The sequence below is a fragment of the Labeo rohita genome, chromosome 10 (assembly GCF_022985175.1).
Source record: "Labeo rohita strain BAU-BD-2019 chromosome 10, IGBB_LRoh.1.0, whole genome shotgun sequence".
Classification (NCBI taxonomy): Eukaryota; Metazoa; Chordata; class Actinopteri; order Cypriniformes; family Cyprinidae; genus Labeo; species Labeo rohita.
The window spans coordinates 27,837,308-27,853,008 of record NC_066878.1 but is presented as its reverse complement, the minus strand read 5'-3'; the positions used below and the strand labels follow the sequence as shown (position 1 = coordinate 27,853,008).

Below are 15,701 nucleotides of genomic sequence, written 5' to 3'. Positions count from 1 at the left end.
GTTTGAGCTTCCTGTCAAACTTCATGTTCCTGACCTGCCGAAGTCCCGCTTACCTGCATTTCCTGTTTGACTCTTCCAGTGCGGCGTGATCGAATGTATTCCCGATTGTAAGTCCCGCGATCAGCTCGGCCGGCAGACTGACTTTGGCATGTACGACTACTTCAGGAACCAGTACGGGGACGAGTCCACGCTGGCCTTCCAGAAGGTGACAAACACTTCAGTGCTTTTCAGAGATATTGTTGTAATGAATTTCTTTTGTAGCTCTGATCGTTTATTTCTAATGCATCTTGTGTAACTTCTCTCTTTCTCTTTCTCAAAGGCTCGGTATAACTTCATCCGCAGTATGGCCGCATACAGTCTGCTGCTCTTCCTTTTACAAATCAAAGACCGTCACAATGGCAACATCATGTTGGACAGCAAAGGCCATCTCATTCATATCGGTCAGTCGAGTTAAACCAAACTAGCTTCACTTACTAAATCCACTTATAATGTTAGTCATGGTTTCTTGCACCATAATTTAGACTATTTTACTAATTTCCTGCCTTTTTTCTTCTATTATTTTATTAAAAAAGACTTTTTGTAACTGTACATATAAGATATGCGAATGTCCTCTTATGATTGGCTAACCACAAGTATTATTTTAAATATAAAAATAAAATAAAATTTTATTTTAAAATATGAATTAAAAGCTATAATAAATGATGCATTTATGTTCTGTTTTGATTTTTATTCATATTTTAATAAATAAATATTTTAATAAATATTACCTTTTAGGTTTAATTTTTTTTTCATTTTACTTTTAGTTCAGTTTTAGCTTTTATTTATTTCTACTTTGTCTTTCTTTTCTTTTTTTGTTTGTTTATTTATTTATTTACATATTAATCATTTAATAATATATTCTCTGGTACATCATGCATTCTTTTAATAAAAACTCAAATTAGACTATTTTGAGTCTAAAAACTACTCTAACTTAAAAATTTAAATTATAAATTAACTATAAATCAACTTTGATTCAATGATTTTTTTTTTTTTTTTTGTCTTAATGTGTTTTTTTCCACTACATATTAATGTTTTTAATAGTATATCTATTGTGTATCAAACAAAGAAAATTTTGATCTTACAACCCATTAATTATTCCATTCTTGTAATAAAAACACAAATGTAACTTAAAATAAATGCATTAATTTATTTAATTAATAAATAAATGATAAATTAACTTAAATTTTAGATTTTTTTTTTTTTTTTTTTTTAGATTTTAAAACCTTTTTAAAAAGGATTAAATGGCTGACTGTATTTTCTGTGTTTTTGTGTCTTAGACTTCGGCTTCATGTTTGAGAGTTCTCCAGGTGGTAATCTGGGCTGGGAGCCCGACATCAAGCTGACCGACGAGATGGTGATGATCATGGGCAACAAGATGGAGGCCACTCCCTTTAAATGGTTCATGGAGATGTGTGTGCGCGGATACCTGGCAGTAAGGTGAGACGGCCGCTCTTCAATATTTTAGCATCCTCAGAGATGATGGATTAGGTCAGCGGTGTGGACACAGGAGGGAGTCTGGGAAGGATTTGGGAGGATTTTGGCTGCCCCCTGTGGGCGGATTCTGTCCCGTGCAAACCACCCCAATATTTCACAATTGTATAGGGTTTGCTTTCTAAAGGGATAATATTGTAAATGAACGAATTAGTACTTGAAATAATTAGGGCTGGTAAACAATTAATCGATTAATAATATAATATAATATAATTAGATTGTTCCTTTTTATTTATTTCAGGCCGTACATGGATGCTGTTGTATCACTGGTGACACTGATGCTCGACACGGGATTGCCGTGCTTTAGAGGACAGACTATCAAACTGCTGAAGTACGTTACTGAATATTCAATACTTATTTAACACTCTAATCTGTTGTCTTCCTCTAAAATGCCTCTAAAATAACTTTTATTATTATATTTACAGTTCAATTTAATTTTTGTTTAATTTTTAGTAATTTAAGTTTAATATTACAGTTTTCAATTTAATTTTTGTTTAATTTTTAGTGATTTTGTAATGTGCTTTTGCTATTTTTATTGTATTTAGTTATTTTATTTTATTTTTTTTTAGTTTTTATTTTATATTACTTTTTTATATTTACAGTTTTCAATTCAATTTGTAGTAATTTTGTAATGTGTTTTTGCCATTTTTTTTATTGTATTTTTTTTATTTATTTTTTTAATTTTCCTATTTTATTTTTATATTTACAGTTTTCAGTTTAATTTTTGTTTAATTAGTAGTAATTTTGTAATGTGTTTTTGTGTTTTTCTTTTTTGTTGTTTTTTTTAAATTGTATTTAGTTATTATTATTTTATTTTTTTTAGCTTTTATTTTATATTACTATTTTGTAATGTTTTTGCCATTTTTATTGTATTTTGTTTTTTTGTTTTTTATTTAGTATTTCTATTTTATTTTTATATTTACAGTTTTCAGTTTAATTTTTAGTAATTTTGTAATGTTTTTGCCAGTTTTATTGTTTTTTTCTTTTGTTTGTTTTTAATATTTCTATTTCATTTTTATATTTAGTTTAATTAAATTAGTTTAATTTTTAGTAATTTAAGTTTAATTTTACAGTTTTCAATTTAATTTGTTTACATTTTATTTATTTTGTAATGTGTAATTTATTTTTTTTTAATATATATTTATTTTTTTTAGGGTTTTTTTTTTTTTATTTATTTATTTTTAATTTTTTTCATCCAATATTTATATTGCATTTTATATCAAAAATTAATAACCCTGCTGTATTGTGTTCGACAGGCAAAGGTTCAACCCCAACATGAGCGAGAAGGAAGCCGCAGCTTTCATGATTAAAGTCATCGAGCGCTGCTTCCTCAGTAGCAGGTAACAAACATCACCTTGTCATCTGATATTCAAGAAAGAGTTTTATTGTGAACGTTTATGGTGAATCTGTGTTTCTCTGATACAGGAGCAAAACCTATGACTGGCTGCAATACTACCAGAACCAGATCCCATACTGAGACCAGCCCGACGACTTCTCACCGGCCTCGGATTGAGATCAGTAGTCATTATCAGTTTATTACAATCCTTTATGACGAGCACTTTATAGATCAGAATAAATTGCCCGCTCTGATTGGCCCTGACCGCGGCATGCAGGCGTGTCACTTCCTGTGCGGCTGCCTCGGGGCCTCTCTAGTGATCCGCTGTAGTCCAAAAGCTGCATGTTTGTCCTCTGATCTCCCTTTAAGGCATCTGCCATGACGGTTTGTGTGTGAATTTTTGACATTCCATGCGTAGAAATACATCCTTTAACTCTACTTGAATCTCTGGGTTTAGTCGCGTCACCCAGAAAGCCATTTCTAAGACTATGGCACAGATTGCACTGTAGATTATGTGCCGTCAGCAAATGACCTGTGTTATGCAATACATCAGTGTTTGTACGTTGTATCTCGTCTGTACGTCATGTTCGGCACTGAATGGGTGAATCTTACGAAAGCTGTCAAGTATGATAATTATAGTTTTGCAAGAAAATGGTCTATGTTTAGGACTGTTAGATATTTTGCCTTATGAAATTGTGCATAGCAGATATTTTTACATATCTTGTTTTTGTAAGCCTAAATGGTGGTACTTAAGCATGTTAGTTGCACTACCTTTAATTTAGTGATTTAAACAAAGAAAAATGTAAATAAAATAAAACTACTTGCTTGGCTAGAATAATGCAAATAAAATTGCAAAATGCAATGCTCCTTAAGTTTTTTTTGTTTTGTTTTGTTTTGTTTTTGTTTTTGTTTTGACATTTTTAAACAAAATTTCACTTTAATGTGATGCAAAATATCACTAATTCATATTTGTACATCATGGTGGTACTTGGTTTACTGCCTTTAATTGGTGTTTTTTTTTTTTTTTTTTAATAAAGAAAATTTCCAGCATTTTTTTTTCTATAATACAACAGGAATTGCTGTATTACACTGAAAGTAATGTGACAAAAGTATTACAATGTCTGAATGCATTAGTGAGAACTAAGAATAATGCAAATAACACAAATTAAAAATAAAATATCTTAATGCTTCTCAAAAAAAAAAATAATAATAAATAAAAAAATCACTAATTAATATTTATACATCATGGTGGTATTTGTTGTACTGCTTTTAATTTGTTTATTTTAATAAATAAATAATTCCAGCCTTTTTCCCAACATTTTTACAACAAAAATTGCTGAATTATATTGCAAATAATGCAAATTAAAAATAAAATATCTTAACGCTCATAAAAAAAAATTATATATTATTATAAATTATATATATAATTTTATTTGCATTGTGACATTTTTAAACACAACTTATCATTAATGCAATGCAAAAAATTCATTTTTATACATTTATACATGTAATAAAACATACATGTTTTATTACCTTTAATTTGGGTTATGAAAATACGAAAAAACAACTTTTTTTTTTAGTATAATACAACCAAAAATTAACATGAATAAAAATTGTGGGGAAACACGCGTGCTTGGTAATGCAAATAAAATGCAACTTATTGTGAAGCTTATGAAAATAGGCCTTTTGCTTTGTTCACATCGTTCATTTTAAACAATTTTTTATTAATGTAATGCATGAATGAAGTCATGAATATTATTTCACTAATATTTATGTTGTACAGCCATAATTGGTTTTTGCTATAGCACACTAAAAAATTAATTAAAAAAATGCTATAGCACACTAAAAAAAATGCATAACAAAAAATTAATAAAATAAAAAAAATTTATGTACCATCCAAATGCATTGCAGTAATGAGAGTTGTACAAATAATAATAGAAATAAAAATCAATGCAAAATATCTAAATGCTTCTGAAAATAGGCTTTATTTTCTTTACGTAAAATCTAATTTGGATTTTCGGGTGAAACATGAGCTGGATGTGTTTTCGTGAGATTCACTCAGACGTCGTTTGTGTGTTTTACTCCTAACAGGGATCTTCAACCCAAAAAGAAAATGTAGTTTACTGACTTAACGTTAATATCTAGTGTCATTTTGCATGTGTTTTTAAAAACATTAAGGATGTAATTTCATAGTGGACGAAATAGGGAACTGCAAGTATTACCTTCAATCATTAGATTTGCTGTATAGTTGCTGTTCATCATGTGCTGTCGTAGTTCCGCTGATTTTTCTACTCACCATCAGTGAAAAGATTTCAAATCATGTCTATGACATTAGAGACAAAAGCTTTAGTCTTATATATAATTCCTTTAATGTTACTCAAAGATAAGAGATTATTTTAGCTGTATAGCAGTCATAGATTATAGAAGCTATAGTTTATTTGTGTGTATATATGTTTGTCTGATATTTATGACAATATGGAGAAAACAATGTTGAAGTTTGATCTGTTTTAATTGATTTTCATCACCATTGACAATCAGGTCGCTTGTTGATTTGTGTTGTTGTGTGAATCCATTGACATGTTTGTCTTGTGCTGGGAACGTTTCTTAACCTCATGACAAGCCGTCAACCGGTGATATAAGCCGTTCGTCCGCATTTGCACTTTTAACATTTCATTGCTGTCAGTGTAATCAATCAAATGTATCTGTGAACAGAAATGGACCTGAAAGCATCTATTAAAATGTAAACACTTGGACAGAACTGCTGCTTGTAGTCTTTGACGCCGGATTTGAGCGGTCCGTCGGTAATCTGCCATGATTGCGTTCCATTATTCATCGTTGAACCCGATCCTGTGTGTGTTTTACCTCGAAGACGCTTTAGATGCTCTATTAATATTTAATTGCGTGATGTAGCTGGCGGAGCGGGAGAACATCGCATTTATGCAGCTTCCACGTTAAACCCTTACAGACTTCTTATGAAACGCATCTTGTTGAATAAGCCTCGTTTGAACGCTAAAATAAAGCAAAACTCCTCAAGTAAAGGATGTTCTTATGCATTATGCAAAGCAGATTAGCAGTATAATAAAAGACGGCGTAAACTTTTGCCGAGAGCTTCAGACGAGGCTGTTGTTGAACACAGTTGAATCGTACTGTATATTGATGCACTCAATATTTGTTCTTTATTCCATATAATAATTTACTAGAAAGCATTACAGTGGTCTACAGTTAAGCTAATAAACTATATTTCATGACTGGAACAGTTGATGCAGTTATTGGTTTAGTTAATGAATAGGGCTGTTAAATGATTAATCGCATATAAAATAAACGTTTTGTCTAATATAAGTGTGTACTGTGTGTAATATGTATAAACAAATATTTTGTACATAACATATTTCTTCTAAATATATACATTAATATGTGTTTTTATATATACATCATAATTACACACATTTATTAGGCAAACTTTTGTTTTGTTTGCGATTAATTACAATTAATCGTTTGACAGCCCTATTAATGAACATCAGAAGTTCTGTCATACTGTTTTTAAGAGTACAATATAATTGTAATGTTTGTTAATTTTTTTTTTTTTTTGGTGCATCTTATTTTTAGATTTTTATTTTAATTTTAGCAAATATATATATATATTTTTTTATAATATTAGAGATGTTTCAATAAAATCTTTTTTTAAATAGTTTTTTTTTTTTTTTTTTTTTTAAACCATGGTTAAAGATTACATAAAGACATTACACATTGCGCAAGAACCCAATATCTACTTACCATGGTAAAATCAATTGCTCTGAAGGTGCACTGCCTGTAAATATACAGTGTACAGATATAGATACATTGTTAACAGATAGTATAGTAACACATTTGTGCTGTAATTTTTTCTTATCAATGTAAAATAGGTAAATCCTGTGAATTTCTTGGTAAATGGGTGCAGTGACTTTGGTTTTCAAAAAACATAGTGGACCAACACCAGCAGATGACATTGCACCCCAAATCATCACAGACTGTGGAAACTTAACACTGGACTTCAAGCAACTTGGGCTATGAGCTTCTCCACCCTTCCTCCAGACTCTAGGACCTTGGTTTCCAAATGAAATACAAAACTTGTCTCATCTGAAAAGAGGACTTTGGACCACTGGGCACCAGTCCATTTCTTCTTCTTCTCCTTAGCTCAGGTAAGACGCCTCTGACGTTGTTTGTTTTTCAGGAGTGGATTAACAAGAGGACTACAACAATTGTAGCCAAATTCCTTGACACGTCTGTGTGGTGGTGATGCCTTGACCCCAGCCTCAATCCATTCCTTGTGAAGTTCACCCAAATTCTTGAATGGATTTTGCTTGACAAGCCTCTCAAGGCTGCGGTTCTCTCGGTTGGCTGTGCATCTTTTTCTTCCACACTTTTTCCTTCCACTCAACTTTCTGTTAACATGCTTGGATACAGCACTCTGTGAACAGCCAGCTTCTTTGTCAATGAATGTTTGTGGCGTACCCTCCTTGTGAAGGGTGTCAATGATTGTCCGCTGGACAACTGTCTTTTGATCCACTTAAAATGTTGAGTACTGTATATATGTTTGTGTATATGTGTATATATATATATATATATATATATATATATTGAACTGAGGGAAAAAGTATTAAACTACTGAAATGTATTTAATACTTTGTATAAAAGCCTTTGTTGCTAATGACAGCTTCAAGACGCCTCCTGTATGAAGTAACTAGTTGCATGCATTGCTCAGGTGTGATTTTGTCCCATTCTTCCAGTCTTCAAATCTTGAAGGTTCTGTGGGTCACTTCTATCTATCTATATCTATCTATATATATATATATACACACACACACAGACATATATTTATATGTATTTATTTATATGTGTGTATTTCTGTTTATTTCTATGTATTTATCTCTATTTATGTATTTTTTTCTATATATATTTCAATGTACGTGTATTTCTATGTATGTATTTTGTGTATATACTTTTATGTATTTATTTCTATGTATATGTATGTATTTATTTTTATGTATGGATTTTGTACATATACATAGAAATAAATACACAAAATACATACATAAAAATAAATACATAGAAATAAATACATAAAATACATACATAGAAATAAATATATACATAGAAATAAATACATATACATAGAAATAAATAATACATATATAAATACATAGAAATAAATACAAATACATACATAGAAATAAAACATACATAGAAATAAATACACAAAATACATACATAGAAATAAATACATAGAAATAAATACAAATAAATACATATAGAAATAAATACATAGAAATAAATACATAAATAAATACACAGAAAATACAGAAATAAATACATACATAGAAATAAAAATACATAGAAATACATACACAAATAAATACATAGAAATAAAAATACATAGAAATAAATATACAGAAATAAATACATAGAAATACATAGAAATAAATACACAGAAAAATACATATAAATAGAAATAAATACATAGAAAATAAATACACATAAATAAATACACAGAAATAAATACATAGAAATAAATACATAGAAATAAAAATACATAGAAATACATACACAGAAATGCATACATAGAAATACATACACAGAAATAAATACATAGAAATACATACACAAAAGCATACACAGAAAACACAAAATACATAGAAATACATACAGAAATAAATATAATATAAAATACAAGAAATAAATATAAATAAATAAAGAAAAATACATACATAAACATACACAGAACTAAATACACAGAAATAAATACATACACAGAATAAATAAATAAATACACAGAAATAAATAAATACAAATAAATAAATATAAATAAATACATATATACAAAGAATACATACACAATATACATACATAGAAATAAATACATACATACATACATATAGAAATACATACAAATACATACATAAAAATACATAGAAATAAATACACAGAAATAAATACATAGAAATAAATACATAGAAATAAATACACAGAAATACACACAAATAAATACACACAAATAAATACACAGAAATAAATATACAAAAATAAATACATAAAAATAAATACATAAATAAATAAATACATAAAATAAATAGAAATAAATACATAAAAATACAGAAATAAATACATAGACATAAAAATACATATAAATAAATACAAGAAATAAATACATAGAAATAAATACATAGAAATAAATACAAATAACATAAATAGAAATAAAACAAATACATACACAGAAATAAATACACAGAAATAAATACATAGAAATACACAGAAATAAAATAAATATACATACATAGAAATAAATAAATACATAATATAAATAAATACATAGAAATAAATACATAGAAATAAAATAACATACAAATAAATACATACATATAAATAAATACACAGAAATAAATAGAATATAAATAAACATACACAGAAATACATACACAGAAATAAATAGAAAAATACACAGAAATAAATACATAGAAAAATAAATACATAGAAATAAATAGAAATACACAGAAATACATACACAGAAATAAATACACATAAATAAAACATACACAGAAATAAATACACAGAAATAAAAATAGAAATAAATACATACACAGAAATAAATACATAGAAATAAAATAAAATACAAATAAATACACAGAAATAAATACACAGAAATAAATACACAAATAAATACACAGAAATAAATAAATAAATACACAGAAATAAATACATACACAGAACTAAATACATAGAAATAAATAAATAAATACACAGAACTAAATACATAGAAATAAATACATAAATAAATACACAGAAATAAATAAATACACAGAAATAAATAAATACACAGAAATACATAGAAATAAATATAGAAATAAATACATAGAAATAAATACACAGAAATAATAAAAATACATAGAAATAAATACATAGAAATAAATACATATACATACATAGAAATAAATACATATACATACATAGAAATAAATACACAGAAATAAATAAATACATACATAGAAATAAATACATATACAAATATAGAACATAGAATAAATACATAGAAATAAATACACATAGAAATAAATACACAGAAATAAATACATACACAGAACTAAATACATAGAAATAAATACATACACAAATAAATACATACAGAAATACAAAAATACATACAAAGAAATACATAGAAATAAATACATAGAAATAAATACACAGAAATAAATACATACATAAATAAAACAGAAATAAATACACAGAAATAAATACACAGAAATAAATACATACAGAAATACAAAAATACATGCATAGAAATACATAGAAATAAATACATACACAGAAATAAATAGAAATAAATACATACACAGAACTAAATACACAGAACTAAATACATAGAAATAAATACATAGAAATAAATAGAAATAAATACACAGAAATAAATACACAGAAATAAATAAATACATAAAATAAACACAGAAATAAATACACAGAAATATACAGAACTAAATACATACACAGAAATAAATACATACAGAAATAAATACATACAGAAATAAATACATACAAATAAATACATAGAAATAAATACACAGAAATAAATACATAGAAATAAATAAATACACAGAAATAAATACATAGAAAATAAATACACAGAAATAAATACATACACAAAAAATACAGAAATAAAATATAAATACATAAATAAATAGAATAAATAAATAATAAATAAATACAGAAATAAATACATAGAAATAACACAGAAAATACATAAATAAATAAATAAATACATAGAAATAAATACATACAAATAAAACATAAATACATAGAAATAAATACATAGAACATAAATAAATACATACACAAAAAAAATACATATAAATAAATACAAATAAATAAATAAAAGAAATAAATACATAGAAATAAATACATAGAAATAAAATATACATAAATAAATACATAAATAAAACATAAATACATAGAAATAAATACACAGAAATAAACATACAAATAAATACACAGAAATAAATACACAGAAATAAATACACAGAAATAAATACATAGAAATAAATACACAGAAATAAATACATAGAAATAAATACATACACAGAAATAAATACACAGAAATAAATAAATACACAAATAAATACATACAAATAAATACATACAGAAATAAATACATACACAAATACATACAAATAAATACATAGAAATAAATACACAGAAATAAAATACAAATAAATAAATATAAATACATAAATAAATACACAAAAATAAATACATACACAGAACTAAATACACAGAAATAAATACATACACAGAACTAAATACATAAATAAATAAATACACAGAAATAAATACACAGAAATAAATACATACACAGAACTAAATACACAGAAATAACATAGAAACATAAAACATACATAAATAAATACATAAATACAGAATACAAATAAATACACAGAAAATACATAGAAATAGAAATAAATAAATATAAATAAATAAGAAATAAATAGAAATAAATACACAGAAATAAATACATAGAAATAAATACATACACAGAAATAAATACACAGAAATAAATAAATAAATACATAAATAAAAATAAATACATAGAAGAAAAATACACAGAAATAAATACACAGAAATAAAGAAATAAATACACAGAAATAAATACACAGAAATAAATACACAGAACTAAATACATAGAAATAAATACATACACAGAACTAAATACACAAAATAAATACATACACAGAAATAAATACACAGAAATAAAAATACAATAAATACAAAATAAATACACAGAAATAAATACATAGAAATAAATACACAGAAATAAATACATACACAGAAATAAATAGAAATAAATACATAGAAATAAATACATAGAAATAAATACATACAGAAATAAATACATAGAAATAAATACATAGAAATAAAAATACACAAATAAATACATAGAAATAAAAATACATAGAAATAAATACACAAATAAATAAATACATAAAAATAAATAAATAAATAAATACATACACAGAACTAAATACATACAGAAATAAATACACAGAAATAAATACATAGAAATAAATACATACACAGAAATAAATACATACACAGAAATAAATACATAGAAATAAATAATAAATACACAGAAATAAATACACAGAACTAAATACAACAGAAATAAATACACATAGAAATAAATACATACACAGAACTAAATACACAGAAATAAATACACAGAAATAAAAATACATAGAATAAAATAAATAAATAGAAATAAAAATACACAGAATAAATAAACACAGAATAAATAAATACACAGAACTAAAACATAAATAAATAATACAGAAATAAATACAGAAATAAATACATACACAGAAATAAATACACAGAAATAAAGAAATAAATACAGAAATAAATAAATACAAAGAAATAAATAAATAAATACACAGAACATAAATAAATACACAGAAATAAATAATACATAGAAATAAATAAAGAAATAAAAAAATAAATACACAAAAATACATAAATAAATACATACACAGAAAAATAAATACATACATAACAAATAAATACACAGAAATAAATACAGAATAAAATACAATAAATAAATACACAGAAATAAATACAAAATAAATAATACATAGAATACATACACAGAAATAAATACACAGACATAAATAAATAATAAATACACAGAAATAAATACACAGAAATAAATACACAGAAATAAATACATAGAAATAAATAAATACATAGAAATAAATAAATACAGAATAAATACACAGAAATAAAATACACATAAATAAATACACAGAAATAAATACATAGAAATAAACACACAGAAATAAATACACAGAACTAAATACACAGAAATAAATAAATACACAGAAATAAATACATAGAAATAAATAAATAAATACAGAAATAAATACATACACAGAAATAAATACACAGAAATAAATACATAGAAATAAATACACAGAACTAAATACATAGAAATAAATACACAGAAATAAATACATACACAGAACTAAATACACAGAAATAAATACACAGAAATAAATACACAGAAATAAATACATAGAAATAAATACATACACAGAAATAAATACAGAAATAAATACATACACAGAACTAAATACATAGAAGAAATAAATAAATAAATAAATAAATACACAAATAAATAAATACAGAAATAAATACATAAAATAAATACACAGAAATAAATATAGAATACATACACAGAAATAAATACACAGAACTAAATACATAGAAATAAATACACAGAAATAAATATACAGAAATAAATAAATACATAGAAATAAATACAGAATAATAAATAAATACATACAAATAAATACAGAAAAAAAATAAATACACAGAAATAAATACACAGAAATAAATACACAAAAATAAATACATACACAGAACTAAATACACAGAAATAAATACACAGAAATAAATAAATAAATACATAGAAATAAATACATAGAAATAAATACATACACAGAACTAAATACACAAATAAAAATACACAGAAATAAATACACAGAAATAAAAATAAATACATAGAAATAAATACATACACAGAAATAAATACACAGAAATAAATAAATACATAAGAAATAAATACACAGAAATAAATACACATAGAAATAAATACATAGAAATAAATACATAGAAATAAATACACAGAAATAAATACATACACAGAACTAAATACACAGAAATAAATACATACACAGAAATAAATACACAGAAATAAATACATACACAGAACTAAATACACAGAAATAAATACATACACAGAACTAGAAAATACACAGAATAAATACATACAAAATAAATAAATAAACAGAAATATACATAAAAATAAATACATAGAAATAAATACACAAATACATAGAAATAAATAAATACACAGAAATAAATACACATAAATAAATAGAAATATATACAGAAATAAATACACAGAAATAAATACATAGAAATAAAATACACAGAAATAAATACACAGAAATAAATACACAGAAATAAATACATAGAAATATACATACAATAAATAGAAATAAATACATACATAGAATAAATACATAAATACACAATAAATACAACAGAAATAAATAAGAATACATACAGAAATAAATACACAGAAATAAAATACATATAAAAATAAAGAATAAAAATACACAGAAATAAATACATAGAAATAAATACACAGAAATAAATACACATACAAAGAAATAAATACATAGAAATAAATAAATACATACACAGAACTAAATACACAGAAATAAATACAGAAATACATAAATACATAAATAAATACATAAAGAAATAAATACACAGAAATAAATACATAGAACTAAATACACAGAAATAAATACAGAAATAAATACATAGAAATAAATACACAGAAATAAATACACAGAAAAATACATACACAGAAATAAATACATAGAAATAAATACACAGAAATACACATACATACATAGAAATAAATACCTATACGAACAGAAATAAATACATATACATACATAAAAATAAATACACAGAAATAAATACATATAAATAAATACATAGACAGAACATAAATACATAGTACATAAATACATACATAGAAATAAATACAAATACATGGGTCCTAAATACACAGAAATAAATTCACACATAAACTGACTGGATGTTGTCAGTTTGGGGATTTAACTTTCGGCGCCTTTGTTTGTCTACTGCAGCGGTAATCTATTTTTACTCAAAAGAGTGTTTAGCAGCCTGGCACTGTGCTTGCCATGAGGTTTTTGTACACTGCCACCTTGGTGTCCAGCCGAATGCCGTACTCATCCTGTTTTCTTTTAGATAATTGACCGAAGGCAGTGCTTTTGCAATACATACATAGAGCACTAATGTCACAGTCCACTGTGGTACCAGCTGCAAGAATACTACCGAGGCAGCAAAACTTGTCAACTGCTGTCAAGACTGTGTCACCTGCAGTAATTACCAGTGGGTTGGATTTGGACCTGTTCGCTGCTTGTAGCATGACTTCTGTCTTCCTTAGACTGACAGTGAGCCCAAACCAGGAAGCTGCGGTTCTAATTGATCAAATCGCTTCAGTGAGAGTGTGTGCAATCAGTGCACAGTCATCTGCATACAGAAGGTCACGCAGAATTGTGTAATGTGTCTTTGTATGAGCCTGGAGCCTGCATGAATTGAAAATGCTGCCATCTCCTTAAAATCCACACATAGCATCATGGAAAAAAATATGCTGAATAACAATGGGTATAAATACAATGGCTGAATAACAGCCCTGCTTGGTACCGTTTGAAATGCCAAATGGGTCAGACAGCTCTCCATCATCCAGCACCTGACCAACCATGCCATCATGAAATAAACAGACAAGATTGATGAATTTCTCTAGGCATTTGATCTTTCACAGAATGAGCCAGAGTCCAGTGCGAGAGACTGAGTCAAAGGCTTTTGCGAGATCGATAAAGATCATATAAAGATTGCGGTGTTGTTCTTCTCCTGGATCTGCCTGGCGGTGAACACCATGTCCATAGTGCCACAACCTGCACGAAATCCACACTGACCTTCCGGGATGATGTGGCTAACATAAATGTATTGTTGGAGACGGTTCAGCAAAATACTTGCCAAGATTTTGCCTGTAATGGAGAGCAATGAAATGCCACTGCATCTGTTGAAATGCATCTGTTTTTTTGAAGCCAGGTTCTGCACCTGATGCACAGAACGAGCACTCAACCTCGTTGATCAACCTTGCAAGGCCTATTCCGAATGAAACCTCTATATGACCCTGCCTACAATGCTGTAA

The 15,701-nt window shown here is 26.0% G+C and overlaps 1 protein-coding gene across 1 annotated transcript in view; it reads left to right on the top strand.

Moving 5' to 3' along the window:
- The window catches only part of pi4kaa (phosphatidylinositol 4-kinase, catalytic, alpha a), a 46,985-nt gene extending 41,361 nt beyond the window's left edge, over positions 1-5,624 (top strand). Inside the window, 6 exon segments of the mRNA XM_051120970.1 lie at positions 80-205; positions 320-440; positions 1,317-1,476; positions 1,772-1,861; positions 2,787-2,870; positions 2,956-5,624. Coding sequence (XP_050976927.1) covers positions 80-205; positions 320-440; positions 1,317-1,476; positions 1,772-1,861; positions 2,787-2,870; positions 2,956-3,007 — 633 coding nt within the window. The 3' untranslated portion in view covers positions 3,008-5,624.
- Positions 5,625-15,701: the final 10,077 nt, after the last annotated feature.